General features: G+C 44.5%; 1 protein-coding gene across 1 annotated transcript; it reads left to right on the top strand.

Annotated features, from left to right (window-relative positions):
* Nucleotides 1-934: 934 nt before the first annotated feature.
* Nucleotides 935-16,203, top strand: LOC111218873 (matrix-remodeling-associated protein 5-like). Its single transcript, XM_022741353.1, has 13 exons — nt 935-1,113; nt 1,378-1,507; nt 3,147-3,388; nt 3,988-4,139; nt 4,935-6,701; nt 7,374-7,762; nt 9,776-9,917; nt 10,704-10,839; nt 11,290-11,904; nt 12,328-12,477; nt 12,613-12,820; nt 13,683-13,904; nt 14,074-16,203. The coding sequence occupies exons 1-13, from the start codon at nt 935-937 to the stop codon at nt 16,201-16,203; spliced, it is 6,462 nt and encodes a 2,153-aa protein (XP_022597074.1).
* Nucleotides 16,204-18,463: the final 2,260 nt, after the last annotated feature.

Below are 18,463 nucleotides of genomic sequence, written 5' to 3'. Positions count from 1 at the left end.
AAGTGTTTGCCAACTACTTTTCATTTTTTCTCTTCTGTGACATCAGAGGTGACAACTTTTTTTTTTCTTTTTTTTAAGGGGTGGGGAGGAATATTTCTTGGCAGTTCAACAATCTCGGATCTCATGAGTGAATAAACCGGTTAATTGCTTATCAAATCTCCCGAACGACGCCGTTGGATTAAAATCAGGATTTTCACGGGCAAAATGAATAATTCCGTGAAATAACTCTGTCCTCTGGACCAAAGGATTTCAAGGTATTTTCTTATTCAGCCGTGACTATATGCATTACAACAATCTAGTCACCTCGGAGGCTTCTTTGCGTCAGTACAGTCATTTACTTTCATTTCAGCTGCAAGTTGAAAAGCCTCTCGCAGCTATCCTCTACAGTTGGTTTGATGAATATGAATGGTTTAAGTGCATTTGTGCGCTTGGGCGAGATTAAAGAAAGAGAGACAGAGAGAGACAGAGAGAGAGAGAGAGCTCCTGTGGATTCTGATTTTGCATCTCTCCTTTATTCTCTCTTTATTATTGAATCCTTCCTGCACTGTGATGAATGTTGTCTTGTATCTGTCATCTAGTCAACCCACCAGGCATGTGTAGGAAGCCCAGAGGTCTGTTCTTTTTGAGACAGGTGCAGTGTGTCAGTGTGGCTCTTGTGCGGCTCTTAAGGATAGAGGGTGTCATATGTTGTAGGCTGCAGATCGCACATCCCCTTGAGTGAAATTTGTGCTTTTGGGTTGTAGAAGTAAGACTGACTTGACTCGTGTATGCATGTGTGTGTGTGTGTGTGTGTCTGTATGAGAGAGAGAGATTCCCATCTGGATTTTGGAACATGTCACTGTGGTGCACTTTGCTCTCGTCCATTTGTCTTGATCTCCTTTTTCTCTTTGGCAGTGATAATCTCAGTGTAGCTTCTCGACTGGCGGAAGTGAAGATGTATCGCAGTGTGTGTGTGCCTGCGGCTCTCCTGGTGCTGACACTTGTGGTCCCCGGTGGCCTGTCCTGTCCCAGGAGCTGTAACTGCTACCAGGCCAGCGAAGTCCACTGCACCTTTCGCTCCCTGCTCACTATTCCTCCTGGCCTACCTGCACATACACAACGCATAAACTTAGGGTAGGGAAGACACACAAACACATGCTTTAAACCATGAAAGCGCGCACACGCGCACACACACACACACACACACACACACACACACACACACACACACAAATAAGCCCAAGCCCAACCCCTTTTATATACCTTGCAAACATTCCGACAGTTTGGAACCAAGTGTACAACTACAGTTAAATAACCAGCTAACAATAAAATAATAATATATTTGTTGAATTATTTTTTTAGTCTTAGGTTGATGATGCTGTTTCTGTGCTCCTGTAGGTTCAACAGCATCAGCAGGATCCATGACAGTTCACTGGCTGGGCTAAAGAAGGTAGAACTTCTCATGCTCCACAGCAATGACATCCACCATCTCCCGGACGCAGTATTCAAAGACATGAAATCACTGCAGGTAAACAACCTGAAGTATACCTCTGGTCCTCTACAGTGGAGTAACGGAATCGAAATGAATAGAATTCTAATTGCAGTCAAAACCAGTGGATGATCAACATTTTGTTGTCGGATCCTATGGAAACCTCTGCTCGTTCTTATTTTACAGTTCTACTTTATGGAAGCACCATAGATCACTCCTAGCCAGCTAACAGCAGCCAACATTAAAATTACCCTGAACTGTCCGTTGCCAAACCAAATTAACAATGCTGGATTATAAAATATATGAGTGTTGGGGAAAATAAACCACCTCACAAACTTAACCTCTGAGTCTCTGGAAAGGAAGGTCTTTGCAGGACACAGATGTGAAATTCAAACCTGGGACAAGTCTTCCCAAAGTTTACTTTAATGTTTCTCCAGCCTCAGGCGGAGTGGACCTCGCAGGGGGTCCTGTACTACTTCAGATGCACTTTTCTGCAGACAGCTCAGCTCTCAAACTTTCTACACGGGTAGTACTTGTAGTTTCCAGTCTGTATAGCTCCCTAACGATGAGAGATGAATATATTTAAGCAGTTTGACAGAACAGATTTCAGTTTTTAACATGATGATTAATGTTAGGATTATCAAGATATATAGCATTTGTCAAAAAGGTTTGGTACGATTTGGAGAGGATGCCTCATTGACAAATGTGCCTAAATCTTGCAGTCGGGCTGTTAATAACAAATGGATTCATTGAAGGATCAATTTTACATTTGATCTGTGAAACCAGTATGCAAATTAATACAACAGTTTACAAGATTCTGTTCGCATTTTCAGCACTTTTTTTTCTTTCTTCTAATTTCTGTTCAACTAATGCATAATTTATGTGCCATCATTCTTTTCACCGCTCAGTGACAAGGAAACACGCTGGACATTTTAGCAGCAACCTAAGGGCAGAGTTAGCAGTCCGTGGGGAAGTGATATTACTCAACAAGCAATTGTTCCCTTCATCTCCCAGGCAGATGCTGATATATTTGCCATTGTGTGATAATAGGATCCATATTTCCATGTGCTGACATGGTCATGTGCTAGATCTGTCAGCAGCTGGAACTCTTCCAGCTAAGTAGCCTCCGTGGAGAGCAGATTTATCATAAGCCGCCTCACAGCGACGCAATTCCACAACCTGGTTTTCATGGTGTGCCTTCTTAAATTTTTGGTGGGTTCTCTGCACATGAATAGAATAGCAATAGATCCCCTAGAGTCTTCCACCGAGGATACAGGGATAAAATTCATATTTGAAATGTTGAAGACCCCCAGTGCTAGAATATCCTTTTTAGTTTTCCTTGATTTAACCCGGTAGACTCGCAGCATGAATATATCGTCTGGTTATATGCCGTGGGCCATTTTTATCAACTTTTACATCTGAGTTGGTGAGCAGCAGGAAATATTTCCTCATATTTTTTGCACAGGATGCATTCAGTCATTTTCGCTTACAAATAGTTTTTCACCCAACTCATTTCAATTCTCCTCACATCATTTGTCATAAATTCAATTTACAAGCATGTGGTGTACAGTGACAGACTTATGATTGCAGCATAGACTTGCTTTCTTCGTCAGTCGTCAGCCTTGATGTCTTCTATTTCATTTCTTCCACTCACTTCATTTCCTCCGCACCCCCACAGATACTAAAGCTGAGCTATAACAAGCTGAGCGAGATCTCTTCATCTCTGACCTTCTCTGGCCTGACCTCGCTGCTGCGTCTGTACTTGGATCACAACCTCCTCCAACATATCCATCCCCGAGCCCTGCTCCAGCTGCCTAGCCTCAGGCTGCTACGTCTGCAAGGGAACAGGCTGCATCAGCTGCACCCTCACACTCTGTGCACACTGTCCCTCCTAAATACATATTACTTCTCTACACTCAGGTGAGCTTTAACACTCAAAGCACACATTACATACAATCAGCATTACTATACATTTGAAAGTATAGTTTGAAAAGTAAGCTGAGATATCCGTAGTGGGGGCTCTGATAGTGAGGACAGCAAGGACTGTAGCCAACATTTCCTAATCAAAAATGGGGAGAGCACATTACTCACATTATTTTTTTTTCTAAGTAAACTGATATGTTCAAGTCTGACACTCAAAATCATAAAAAAAAAAAAAAAAAACACATTTGAATTGAGATGAAAAAACTCCCAGATCTGGAAATAATGTAATACTGGACTGACTCTTGTGGGAAACAAATAGTGGAATGGAAAGGTAAAATTTCCAGCACTGGTTTTTGGTATTTAAAGCTACACTAACATTAGTCTCTACCCTTTCTCTGGTCCACTACTGCCGAGTATAAACAACATGAAGGTGATGATGAAATGATAAAAATGATGGATGATTTTCCTACCTCTAACCTCTCACTCCCACATCCTTTCTTCCATTCCTTCATGACTTTGATTCAACCTCTGTGTCCCCCCCCACCCCCACCCCCACCCCCCCCCACATCTCAATCTTTTCTTTCTCTCTCCTTTAGACACCTCGACCTGTCCAACAACAGCCTAACCACACTGCCCAAAGACACCTTGGCGACAGCTCCTCTGCTTGAGACTCTCGTGCTGCAGGCTAATCCGTGGAGTTGCGACTGCAGGATGAGCTGGTTTCTCTCTTGGAGTTTGGCTCACCCAGGTGACTCACATGCCTGAAATACCATTCCTTTTCACTTGTTTTCCCCTCACCTCACACATGCAGTATGTTGTGCCTTTGAGCCAATTCAGCTCAATGAAGAGATGTGAAAGGGCGACTGTTAAAGCGACATGTAGGTTGCATCAGTGAATGAGAGATAGAAAAGAGATAAGAAGCAGAGGTGAAACACGTGGAATGGATTTAGAAACAGAAGACTTTTGTTGATAATTTCACACTATAAACACTCTAATAACTAAAATGTAAAATGTCAAAACCCAGTCAGATGACAGAGAGCTGGGATGACTTTACATTTGGTTTGGTTATCCTGATACTTTTAGACTTCTCTCCACCTGCTCTTCATCACACGCCCTTTTATGTTTCATCCCATCTTCTGTACCTCCTGCAGTCTGCCTCGTGGCTGTTATTGAGATGTGAAAGAAGGCTGGACCGTGAAATGTGTCTCATTGATATGCCAGACTTAACCTGCCATGACTAATCCACGATGACAGCATTGATGTGTGCAGGCAGCAGAGATATAGGCTAATGATTGCTGTGTTATAATGAAGTGATGCATATTTCTGATTTATGAGCAGATGAAGTCACCGTACGTAATTAGTAAGAGATATAAAGGGTAATGAATGCTTAGAAAGAGCTGTGATGTCTAATATATGACACCACTAATATCTGCTGATAGCCGTGATGTGCACTAATGTTGCTATGATGTTATACGCAGTTGATATGCCGGAGATGGCACGTTTTCAACGATATTTGTTTTCTCTGTCTCTCCCTTTCAATTAGGCTTAATGAAATGTCCAGGTGGCCCTCAGTGTCCAACCTGCACGTCGCCCAATTCCCTTCAAGGGCAGGGCTTGCTTGATCAGACTGACCTATCGTGCGCCTCACCTGTCATTCTCTCCCCGGGAAGAAAAACACCTTTGGAGACGGAACACGGTGAAATCCAATCAAGGGAAACCTTCAGAGAGCCTTTAGGCAGTGCCTCTGTGGGTCTATCTGACCTACAAGGGAACAGTGTTGATCTGAGCTGCAACGTCACTCACTCTTTTGACTCTCAGGATATTGCCCCTCCTCCAGATCTCTCTCTTTCCTCCTCTTCTCCTATCCCTCTAGCTCTGTCGCTCTCACTGGAGTGCCCTGTGGATCGAGAGAGCTACGAGCAACTTTGGAGGATCCTGGCTTACTACAGTGAGACTGCGGTTCGCCTCGAGAGGGAAATCATGCTGGGTAAAGCCCCGGCGCTGGCCTACCGCTACAGGCAGGCAGCAGAGACAGATGGATATTATCACACTGGAGTCAAAGCTTCTGTTAAAGTCAGACCGCAGTGGTTACTACAGCCAGCTATTAGCATCCAGCTAAACAGAGCGCAGTCTAATGGAAACAAAGTTCACCTTATATACTCAACAAGAGTCTCTGCTCATCCTGGCCCGACGTCTTATCCCTCCACATCCTCCCCTGCCTCTCACCCATGGGTTCTGATTTCAACTAGTCAGTCCACCACAGCAATGGCAGCAGTATCAGGCAGTAAGGTGGAGCTCTCCTGCCCTCATCTAAGTTCGGGTAACGCTAAAGTACAGTGGATTCTCCCGGACGGATCCAAGCTCAACTCCCCCTCCAGCAGCCCGGATGGTCGGCTCCGAGCCACAGCCTCGGGTTTACTTCTACAAAAAGTACAGCTCTCAAACGCTGGGCTTTACTACTGTGTAGCCCAGGCTGGCAGGGATGTAGATGTTCTCCCTGTGCGCCTGGCAGTGGAGGAGTCGTCTGTACCTCCTTCAGGAGAGGAAGTGGGACCTCCTGTCACCGGAGGAGTTAGGGAGCCCATCAGTCTGTCCTGCAAGGCATCTGGTTCACCGGAACCTCATATTAGTTGGGTGCTGCCAGATGGAAATATAATACGGTCTGGATTATTTGTATCAGGTGGACTCACCTTAACGCCGAATGGAAGCCTGTCTCTGTCCAACCCTTCTCTGAGGGATGCTGGTCATTACCGCTGCATTGCGGTCAACCATTATGGCAGTGACTCTCTGTCCGTGCAGTTGGAATTAAAACCACAACATCCCCCTCCACTTAGAACTTTGTTTCCCAGAGGGCCACAGTCAGCCGCGGGTCTGTCAACCAAGATTCGAGCCCCTTTACTACGTCAGATGGAGGAAGGATCAGGGGATGAAGAGGAAGGAGAGGAGAGAACTCTTTTTGGCAATAGGAGGCGTCCAGGACTTCGCCAACCTCTCCCTAACAGACGTTATCCAAATGGAAATCCCCGAAGACGTGGGCCTGTGAGAGAAGGCCCCCTGAGAAGAGGAGGAGGGCCTGTATCCTCCACTGACCAGAGAAGAAACCGCTTTGAAAACAGACACAGAGTGACCACAAACAAACAAAGAATAGACCCTGAGAAATGGGCTCACCTACTAGCTAAGATTCGTCAAAAGACTTCTAACACTAATAACAGCCAGCCCATCACAGCAGGAAGTCCCACGGCTGAACCGGTGGGGAGAGGCAGAGATGGAGACGCAGCAAGAGAGGAGCAAGTGGATGATACAGAGAGAGGTAGAGCTGAGGGAGCGGGGGTGGAGGCAGAAACTGAAGGGTCATCTGTTGATGACACTGTTCTACAAGAGGAAGGCCTACAGCCCATCCATCCTGTTCTCACTGAGACACAGACACCCCCAGAGACAAAAACAGACACAGAGATAGAGAGAGGGACAGAGAGGCCAACAGAAACACAAACAGACAAAGAGAGTCAGAACCCAGGTCCACAGACGCAGACAGTGACAAATCCAGAGGCACAGAAAGAACCAGATGAATCTAGGCCAAACACTGGAGCTAATGAAATTGTGCCAGAACCAGCTGAGGGAGATGGCCGAGGAGCAAACCAAAACCCATCTAGACCCAGGCCTCAGAACCCGCGGCAGGGACTCTTACCTAATTTGGTTCCAAACTCTCGACCTCAAAGCCCTTGGAACTCTCGCAGGAGGATCGGACAGCAAAGACGAATCATCAACAGGCCCAGGGTGCAGCCTTTGACCCCACCCCGACCTCTCCCTGACCCTACAAAGCAGAGGTCACAAACCGTAACACCTGACACTACCACAGATAAAAGTAATATGTTGCTGACAACAACCACATCTCCAGCTATTTTGTGGACAAGGAATGACCATATTAAGACTACTCCAAATGGTGTGGCACTGAATCCTCTATCTCATGGTATCTCCACCTCAGAATCTGCCTCCGCCTCTGCCACCTCCTCCACCTCATTATCTCCCTCTCACAAAGAGACACATATAGACACGATGACTCACTCAGCCGACATCCCGGACACTGCAGAGTCCGATCGCTCCAGCGCAGCCACACCAGCGTCCACCCAGTCTAATGTTGTGATTTCACAGACACATGTGCCAGACACGCACACCAAGACACATGGCATACAGACACAGACAAAAACAGGCACGGCCACAGGCAAAGATGTTGATAGACCCCTAAGCAGACACAGCGAGGAGCAGGACAGGAATTTGCCGGGCGTACCATATGAACCACACTCCACCGCTCTCCCTTCTACTCACACCTCCGTTATTCCCTCCACAGTCTCCAGTGCAGCTACAGCCACGACTGCAAAAATCGCAACAGCTCCTTCAACCACTACTCATTTAACTAGTTCTGGTGGAAGCACTACAAGTACATCTACTACTACAACTAGTGAGGAGACACTTCCCACAACAACTACTCCTATGACAACATATCCAATCACGCCTACTACAACTGCCATTATTATTCCAACTTCTAGCACAACTAGAAGTACTACAACTACTCCTACCTCTACTACTACCACCTCAACTCCTATTCTTACATCTACTACTCCCATTACCACTACTATTTCAACAACTACTTTTACTACTACTACTACTACTACTACTACCACTACTACTGCTGCTGCTACTAGTACTAAAATCTCATTCAAAGCTATTCCTACAACTCCTAACCCCACTACTACAACTACTACTCCTGCTACGAGTACTAGAATGAGCACCGTAGCTGAAACTTCTTCAACCACCACTAGAGCATCTACTTCTATTACTCCCACTACTACTACCACAACAGTGACATCAACAACTACCAGAGTGTCATCCAGAGAGAGGCCAAACGTTGGCCAAGTTGACCCCCGAGGGAGGCCTGTTTCTGGGGCTCCAAACCAGAGTCGCTCACCTCCTGACTGGAAGAACCCTGGAGCTAATTCTATTCCTGATTCACACAGCAGCAGGCCACGATGGTCTCCCTCCCCTTCGCTCCCTGCTGTCCCTGGGGTGAGTTCACATCGATTCGAATGACATGATATTGATATTTTGTAGATCCTTTTACCCAAAATGGGTCTTAATGCAAGCACATACATTACAACAAGAGTAAGAGCCAAGTTAGGACCAAAATTGGCTCTTTATTTGTTAATTTAATGGCGACTCTAGCTAAAGTTTCCCCATTTATCCCCATTTTCAGTCATTCATTCAATTAGTCATTTCCTAAAGTGCACTTTTAAATGTAGTTTGCAACTATTCTTCTTTGTTGTAAGCTAAGTGGAACTCAAATTAACATTTACTTTCTAAGTGAGTGCTGGCCCAGAAAATGACAACACACACACCCACACTGCACACACACACACACTACACTAGACCATGAAAGCCCACGGGCAAAAGCTTAGCAGAAAACGCAATATAGATCTGAAAATAGTCTAATCTGTATCCACATGACCTGCTATTAAACCTGAGGGATGTTTATGACAATTCTTCAATTTCATGGCTTTTCCAAAGCACTGCCAGTGTCCCTGTCATATCTAAAGAAGAGATGAAAAACATATGTTAAGCAATCAGCAACATTTTGTGTTTTCAGAGCCTAATCCCAAGGGAGTTAAAATAATCAATTGTTAATTAATTTCCAGAGCTGTGCTGGCAAGTCTCTGCAGACCACACCGCTGGGTCCACCACCAATGAGTCACTCTTAAACTGGCATCACAGTAATGCTGTATTGAATTTGTAACTCCATTCCACAGTCACACTTTAAATATTCACTACAAAAGTAATTACAAACTTTTTTATAAAACACTTTATTTATAAATTTACATATTCGTGTCAGTATCGGTCAGTTTTTAAATTGGGCAACTTTTTTGAATACTTTTTTGTGCTCATGTAGAATTAGCCTTAACTCCAAAACTAAGTTTTGATTCATCTATTTGTTGGTTTCATTTTGTATGGGTATTGGGTTTTTTTTTTGTCCTTGAAAATTGTCATATATATAGCACTTGGCCAAATTATCAGTTTATTACAGTATGGCAATAATGTAGATTTGGTATTTTTACTATTGGACAATTCTCATGTTTTATTTATTGAGGCATTGCTGTGCTTAGGCTGATGTTCACTTGCAAGTTCTGCAATCACATGCTGTGTAGCTGAAAAATTAAAAGTCTTAAGACAAACACAGTGCTGCAGCTTTGTAAAATGAAGAACTTTAATCTTACCGCTTTCTCATGTCTTGTTAATGATTTTAATTTAATTGTTATAATATTAATTATAACAATTTGTTTTAAAAGGATTCATTATTTATAGTATTCATTACTTGTTTTCTAAATAAATTCATAGGCCCCAGTTGTGAGATCCAGACCAAGGATTGCAGACCCACACATCAGGACAGTGTCGTTCCCAGCAGAAAGCACTGCTAGGCTGGCTTGTGAAGCTCAAGGAGAACCGAAACCCTCCATCACATGGACCAAAGTTGCCACAGGTACACACGGTGCAGATACGCACACATTTATCTGAGCTCAGGCGCATATTCATATTTTCAAAAGACACCTCTAAATGCACGAATGTATAACTCAGGATTTAGTTTTGTCTTCAGTTTACGTTTGTGCAAAATATTCACCTGCAGGTCTATCGAATTAGGTGCAGTGACTGATGCAAAAACTCTGAAGATTACTTTTGCCAGATTACTCAGTAAACCGGCTCTCCGGAGGAGGCTGCAGGCATATATATTTTTGATTATGTTAGGTAACACAGAAATTTTTATTTGTTATCCAGAAGTCAATTATGAGTGTAAATACCTATTTCTATTTATATGGTTAAAACTACAGGTTGAACAAATAAAGCTTTATAGTTATTTTCTGATCTGACAGATTTTAAAGGTAATTTCAGACTCAGCTTTAATACAGTATGGACTATAATGGATTGAATGAAAATGAACACATTTCACACTGATGATATAACGCATTAACACCCATCATTACGCACTGGCATGCATACAATAGGCTTTTCAGTCGCTTGCCATGTGGGAAAGACATACTGCAAGAAAGTAACGGAACATTTTGTGCACTGCATCACTGGCTTTACTTCACGCCGTGCCACTCGGCTTGTCCCTGTTCCTCCTTTCCTCTCTGTCTCTTACTCACTCTCTAACTTTCTTTCCCAATTTGTCTCTGTTTTCCCCGTTCTGTCTGCTCGCTGCTGCTCTCTCTTGCTGTCTGTTTGTCTGTCTGACTGTCATGCTCTCTCTCTCTCTCTCTCTCTTTTTCAGGAGCAGTGATGTCATTCCACTCCAAGGCTCAGCGTTTTGAGGTCTTGCCAAATGGCACCCTTGTTATCCAGAATGTTCAGCTGCAGGACAGGGGCACATACATCTGCAGTGCCCAGAGCTTCCTGGGTCGTGACAGGTGAGACTACTGATTCCATGATTTGATGAATATTAGCACTGTGTAACGTACATAGGGCATAACATATTCAGGATTAATTATGCAGGCCTAAGGCAAACTGCAGTTTAATTGTTGTGTTGGTAGTTTTTCCCACTGAATTTGCAAAACAAATGAAACTTGTCAGGTGCAAACACAGCTACAAACTTTGATTTACTATTTTTAAGCAGCCTCAAGACATATGCAAATATCCCTGTTTGAAATCTGTCTATAAGATTTGTGTTTGAAATGTATGACCCAATATGTGAGTGTAGGATTTCTGTTTGAACCATCGATGTATGCCTTTGGCTGCTTCCTTAACGTATCACATGACAAATATGGTTTGCTTTTACTTAAATTGTACATATGAGATACTAAATATTTGTTCATGTGTTTCTTTATTGAGTATGCGTGTGCTTTGCTCTTCCATGACAGGTTGCTAACTACCCTGGAAGTATGGACCCGCCCCCCTCGGATGCAGCTGCCGAGTTACAGAGAAGACACCATCCATCAGGGCGGGGAGCTGCTCCTGCAGTGCCAGGCGGACGGCGTCCCTGCCCCTCTGCTGTCTTGGGTTCTGCCTGATCGTTCTGCCCTGACGTCCGCTGCCCCCTCTGCCGATCGCATCTTTATGGACACAAATGGAACCCTCCATATCTCAGTGACTTTACCGAGTGACAGAGGAATGTATCGCTGTGTGGCCTCCAACTCGGCAGGTGCTGCCAGTGCCTCTGTGCGTGTACACGTGTCCTCGTTGCCCCCAGTGATACAACAACCCAGAGAGGAACACCTGCTTTTGTCTCCAGGGAGGCCTGTTTATGCTCACTGCTCTGCCCGAGGTGCTCCACCACCAACTCTGCGCTGGCGAATCCCAGATGGGACTCTGGTTCGCCCATCCCAGTTTCTCCATGGCAACCTCTTTGTCTTGCCCAATGGGACGCTCCATATTCGAAGAGCTGGGCCAAAGGACTCAGGGAGTTATGAGTGCACCGCAAGTAATGCTGTTGGAGCCGATAAGAGAACAGTCAGGGTAGAAATTGAAGGGGGAGCAGGAAAAGCAGTTCCTACTGAAAAACCATACCCTTCATATTCACTGAATAAAGACAGAGCTTTGTCCGTCCCTAAACACCCAGCAAATCCATTCAACTCCCCTAAACTTTCCCCTCCATTGCTCTCTGATAGATCCAGGACCTTGCCACTAACCCCGAGCTTCACTCGCTCTTCTCCCTACCCTCACCAATCCACTGACACTAACTCACTGCCTAAAATCAATAACACAGTCACTGCCTCCCCCGCACACTTTACCGACACCAACAAAACAAAACTTTCCACTCCCTCCCTGCCCCCCACAGTGCCTACAAATAACACCAACGTCTCACCCAGTGTTGTAAACAACACAAGAGTTACTTCTTCTTCCCCCTCTGACAAAAGTAAAGTTTCAGCTGTTTTGCGTCCCTTGCCCGTCTCCCCCTTCAGTAAAGCCCGTATTGTCTCTACATCACCCTCCGTCACTACTGTCCGCTATGGGGGGATTTTGCAGCTCCACTGCTCTGTTACTGGCAACCCTACCCCCATCATTATTTGGAGGACCCCTACGAGGAAACTGGTGGACATGCACTTCAGGTACAGGGGATGCGGGTTTGTGGCTTTAAATTTTGTTGATGTTACAATTATATCTTGTGATCATTCTGTGGGTACTGTTTCTCATTCTGGATGTGTCTCTGTTTTTGTTGTTTTGCGTCTACATTTGAATTAAAGTTTTGACCGTCGCCTGAAGGTGCATCCTAATGGCACCCTGTCAGCCCAGGCAGTGACGGAGAAGGATGCTGGAGACTACCTCTGTATCGCGCGCAACAAGGTCGCAGATGATTATCGCCTGCTGCGTGTCTCTGTGACTACCAAGCCTGCCAAGATCGAGCCAAAACAACCACTCAATCAGATGGTGTCACTCGGCAAGCCACTGAAGGTGAGCTGAATGAAAGTTCTTGCTCCTAGTAATGATTTTTTTCTCCAATAAACACATACCAGCAATTATTAGGTTATTAGGTATTTAGTGTAATTACTTTTTCATACTTCTTGCCCATTTTACATGCATTTAGTTTTTTTTATGATGCATTTGCATCACATAGTTTCGTTTTAAACATCCAGTTTGTGCTAGTAAGATTTGTTGTACTGTGAATCATCAGACATCACACACATATTTCTGTCCCATAGCTGGTAAATTACACCAAACCTAGCAGAGAGAGAGAGAGAGAGAGAGAGAGAGAGAGAGAGAGAGAGAGACTTTTCAGTCTGTCTTCCACACCTCCTGTGTTTATGCTTTATTTTTCTCAGTGGTATGTGTTGGGTGTCTTCTATCGCTGGGTGGGGTGGCAAAAACCTCCACAGCTCCAGGCTGTATCTTTGGTTGCTTTTGATCACAGAGTGCTTCATATTTTTTGACTCAAAAAGAAAAGGAAGACCTGCCAGGTCATGGGATGTTATGAATTATGAACAGTGGCCTTCGGGGGCTAGTGCTTCACACATGAATATGTAACAGCTCAATGACAAATAATGCAAGACAGGAAACTGTGTTATTGTGAGAATTTGTTTCCCTTCATATTTTTTTTTTAATTTTAACATTTGTGAGCTTTTAAATAGTATTTTTTGAACGCGTCTGGTTGCTTTGTTGTAAGCCATGATAAAGGACCTTAATATAGGCAAATTACAAACAGAAGAAGTTGTTATTTTCTGACACTTGTCAGAAGTTCAGCTTTCATCACAATAAAAAGGCACAAAAACTAAGAGATAAGATACCATCATTAAATCGTTGACCCTGTCCCCTGCAGGTGGACTGCCAGGCATCAGGACTGCCTGACCCAGCTGTTCACTGGAGTCTACCAGATGGAACCATGGTGAACAGTGTGTTGCAGGGGGAGGACAGGGGAGGGCGAGCACGGAGGCTAACTGTGTTTGACAATGGGACTTTACTGGTTCCAGCCGTGGGTATGGGGGAAGAAGGGGAATATACGTGTTATGCTGAAAATCAAGGAGGTCAAGACACCATGAAGGTAATAAAACTATTCCTACCTGAAGATAACGTTGATGTATGTAATTTACCTCGGCTGATTTATTGCTGTTTTAGTTAACTTGGAAATATGAATATTCTAAAACCAAAACTCTTGAACTGCATTGAAAAAAAATGTGAATTAATTCTTTCAATTTATTTGCTCCATTAAGGTCAAAGTGAAGGTCATGATGACATCTCCACCAACCTTCACAGATGACAGAAGCTACCGCGTCATCAAAATACGTCAGGGGGCAACCGCCACAATTCACTGCCGGGCTGCAGGAGATCCTGCCCCAACAGTGACGTGGTTCTCCCCGGCCCGCCGTGTCATTCCACGAAGCCTGGGCTCTGGTTATTATTCTGAGAGAGTTGTGGTGGTTTCCGGTGGAACTCTGGAGGTCCGTCTGGCTCAAAAGATTGACACGGGAAACTACACATGCCGGGCAAGCAACTCAGCTGGGGAGAGGAGCATGGCGGTGGGCCTGGAGGTGGAGACTCCTAACCATGGAGTGAGTGGTCAGGTGGGAGGAAGAAGTACTAGCAATGGGTCCGGTGGTAGTAGATTAGGGGACAACATGAATAATGCAGGAATAGTCCAGTATGGATTTATCAATGGAGCCTCAAGCAAGCTCGGTAGCAATAACAGCAGCAGTAATGGCTATAGTGATAATAATGGCAGGATAAGAAACATCGAACCAAACACTGGCATTCACACAGCAACCAGTGCCTCTAATCCTGCCCTAAGGAGTGAAAGTCGAAATGGATTCAACAGACCTGTCAGTGGGATTACAACCCAACTTGGCAGGAGTGTAATCAGTGTCGGGGTGAGCGGGGTGAGCAATATAGGCTTTAAAGCAGACAACACTGGGATAAATAGAAATGGACCTGGCATTGTGAGTAGTAGTAGTAATAGTGTGGCTAACAGTCACAGCACAGGAGCAAGTGTCGGAAAGATTTCTGGGACTAATAACAATGAAGTCATAGCAGGAAGGGCTAGTAATGATGCTAACACCAGTAGAGATAATGGGAGGATAAGTGGTACTTCTAGAAATGTTGGCGTTAGCAGCAGCGTGTCTAATAGTGGAGCTGGCACAGGAAATTGGTTCCCTCGGAGTGGTGTCAATGTAGCTGTGCCCAATGATGACAGAAGGAGTAGTGGTGGCATAGCTGTTAGTAATACAGGTACTAAAAACTCTACTAACACATTTGTGGGTGTGGTAACGACAGTGAAGCAGCGAGCGGTCAAAGGCCGCACTGTTCTTTTGCCGTGCCCCTCCCAAGGCTCCCCTCCCCCTCGTCTGGCCTGGCTTCTGCCCGGTAACGGAGTGTTGCCAGCTCCTTACTACGGCAGTCGACTCACTGTGCACCGAAACGGCTCCTTGGAGCTGCGGGGTGTGCGAGCGAGTGACGCTGGGACATTGGTTTGTGTAGTGAGAGGTGAGAGAGGAGAGACGAGGATACAGGTGGAGCTGGAGGTCTCTGAGGCGCAGGAGGAGGCCAGATCTCCACACAGGGGAACAGCTTTGGAAAGACCTGAGCAGAAAAATGCTGGAGCCTCAGCTAAATCCTTCAGCTCAGTGTTGCCTGAGAAGCTTCATCCAAGAATCCCAGTTACTCAAAAGCCTCTGCAGAGGGGCCTGAGCTTACCTGCCCCACCTCGCCCTGTTGGTCCTCAACCCCACTCAGCTGGAACTGTGTCAGAGCCAGCAGTGAGCACCAGAACAGCCTCCTTGGTGAGCATCATCAACGGAGAGACCCTTCGCCTGCCTTGCCCTGCTCCTCAAACAGGATACACCCAGGGCTCTCTCTCGTGGACCATGCCCAGCGGCAAGGTGCTGTCACGGGGTGAGAGTGGCGACTCGGAGCGAATTTCAGTCCAAGAGGATGGAACATTAAAAGTGCAACAGGCCTCTGTGTTTGATCGAGGCACCTACACTTGCAGATCCACCAGTTATGACTCCACTTCAGTTTCAGTCATCACAGTTCCCGTCATCGTCATCGCCTACCCCCCGCGGATCACAACAGGCCCCTCCCCTGTGACCTATACGCGGCCGGGGGTTGCTGTGGAGCTGCCCTGCCTGACCATAGCGACACCGCGGGCGACAGTGACCTGGGAAACACCAGACCTGACACAGCTGAAGGTGATGGGGCAGGCTCGTATCTATGGCAACCGCTACCTTAGTCCTCAGGGCTCCTTGGTGATACAGAACCCGACAAGTAGGGACACTGGGTTTTACAGATGCACAGCCAAAAATGTAATAGGAGTGGACACCAAGGCGACCTATCTGCATGTTATATAATGAGGTGAAGCAAACACACACGCACACACACACACACACACACACACACACACACACACACACACACACACACACACACAGTAGAAAGACAGAGACCCCACCAGTCTTCTATACTGGTGAATGAACTCCTCTGCTGTCCCTCATGCCCAAAGGAACTGCAAGGCTCCGTGCAGGAGATACTGTTGAATCTCAGAAAAGACACTACTAATATACAGTGTATGTCTTGTGTTTTTTTTTTTTTTTTTTTTTAAGTATGACTTTCCTATTCCGTCTTGTTTTTATATCAGGAGTTGTGGGATTCTCCGCAGAGTAAGAGTCACGCCTTTGTCTCTGCATGAACAACGTGTTTAAGGAGAATTGTTGGTGGTACACACTTAACCTGTTGTGCTCTTCTTGTCAGTTTGTCAGCATAAAACATTATATGAAGTTAAATAAAATAAACAACAGATGTAAGATTGCTGCAAAAATGTAAATACCCACATCTGTTTAAGTGGAAAAAATTAACATCAGTTTTTCAACACTGGTTTTGTTTTCCTGCCTTGTCTTAAAAATTCAGGACCAGGCAATGTGGACAAACAATCCAAAAACATGACTTTTACATCTGTGTATAAACTACTAAAGTTTTCATCATGTCAAAACCCTGCAGTTTTCATGGTTTTATACCTTGTGAATGATTATGTGATCATTCTTCCATTTTCCTCTATTTTTCATTTTGCTCAATAATAGCTGCACGCAACAATACAAAAGCCTAAAAAACAAAGGGGCTTCACTTGGATTCATTACTTTACTATGCATTTGTACACTAACATTGAACTACAGTGTAATGTACAATACAGTATGTCTTTGGGTCACTGAATAATAATACATCATCACACGAAGAGGCGGATTGTGTACATTAGATCACATAATATGATCCTCTTGATATAAAATCATCTTTTTTTTTTTCAAATGCTGCAAATTGGAATTGAATTTACAAAAATACACTCAGATTAATACTTATTAACTATTTAAGTACTTTTTACATTTTTAATTTATAAACTACATATCTCAAAAAGGTTGTATGTTGTTGTTGTGGTGCATACGTAGCAAACATTAACTTAAATTGGCCGCCTTATTATCATTGTACATGACATTAAATCTGTGACGCACATGATGACGGAGGACTTCAGCATTATGATCCACCAAAACTTCTTCAGGACTTTGTGAAAACTCTTCTCGTCACTGCTCTACCACCATCGACTGTATCTCACATTCTGACTGTATTACTTTGGCCTAATGAGATGCGGTACAAAGCATTCGTGTTGACGCAATAGCCAATTATTTTACGAGTGATTGTTTCGATATACAGATTGTATAAACGCGCGTGTGATTCAAGAGCCTGCCCTTAGTTTGTGCACAGAGCGGGTAGTTCATAGTCATCCTTAATCTTTTCTTTGATGTTTTCATTTTTGTCCTTAAATTATTAGTCTTGTAAAGACTCTGTTGTAAGACACCAGTGTTTTGTCATAAAAGGAGAAATTATTAAATATTATTATGTTATGTTTGATGTCTCACTAGCATTGATGATTGCCTGCTATATTTTTAACGGCTTCATTTTATAAATAAAAATGGAAAAGAACTGAAAGTGTTTACTCCATGAAATATCCGCAGCTGAAGCACAGTTTTGTTCAGAAATATGCTCCAGATAGTGAGTGTGTGCTTGTGTGTGGGTAAGTGTGTGCGTATTAAGTCAGAGTGAGAAAAGAAAAACACCTAGTGGGAGTGAAAGAGTGAGGAAGGAAACTTTTCCCTGAGTATATTATGAGAACAGAAACTCTTTATCCCCAGCTCAGCTGTCAAACCAGGAAATGGGGTCTTAACTGTAGATGAGACACATGTTGATGACATCATATTTCTTTCCCTGGGAAATGAAATAAAGCTCACAGCAGCCTGCTGAGCACCACTATGCACCACCCTGTGCTCACACCTGCCAGGGGCTGTTTACACTGTGTAATCCACTAAATAGCTAGACTTTAATTCATAAACTATATGTCAGGGCAGAGCAACTTGATGGGGTGCTACTTCACCACTAGTATGAAAGAAAATAATGTCAGCTAGAGCAAATGATACAAGGTGTGCACTGGAGGATGACGGGCAAAACACTGCCCCTGCCAAAGCATCGGCTCCTCTGGTAAAAACGCTGCACGGAGGATTTATTACTGAATGTTTTTGTTTTCTGAGCTGTCAGCAGTGCCGTCGCAATGTGCATACTGTAAACCAC

Source organism: Seriola dumerili, unplaced genomic scaffold (assembly GCF_002260705.1).
Source record: "Seriola dumerili isolate Sdu_G_001 unplaced genomic scaffold, Sdu_1.0 BDQW01000052.1, whole genome shotgun sequence".
Classification (NCBI taxonomy): Eukaryota; Metazoa; Chordata; class Actinopteri; order Carangiformes; family Carangidae; genus Seriola; species Seriola dumerili.
The sequence above is the reverse complement of the archived record's forward strand: the minus strand, read 5'-3'. Positions and strand labels throughout refer to the sequence as shown.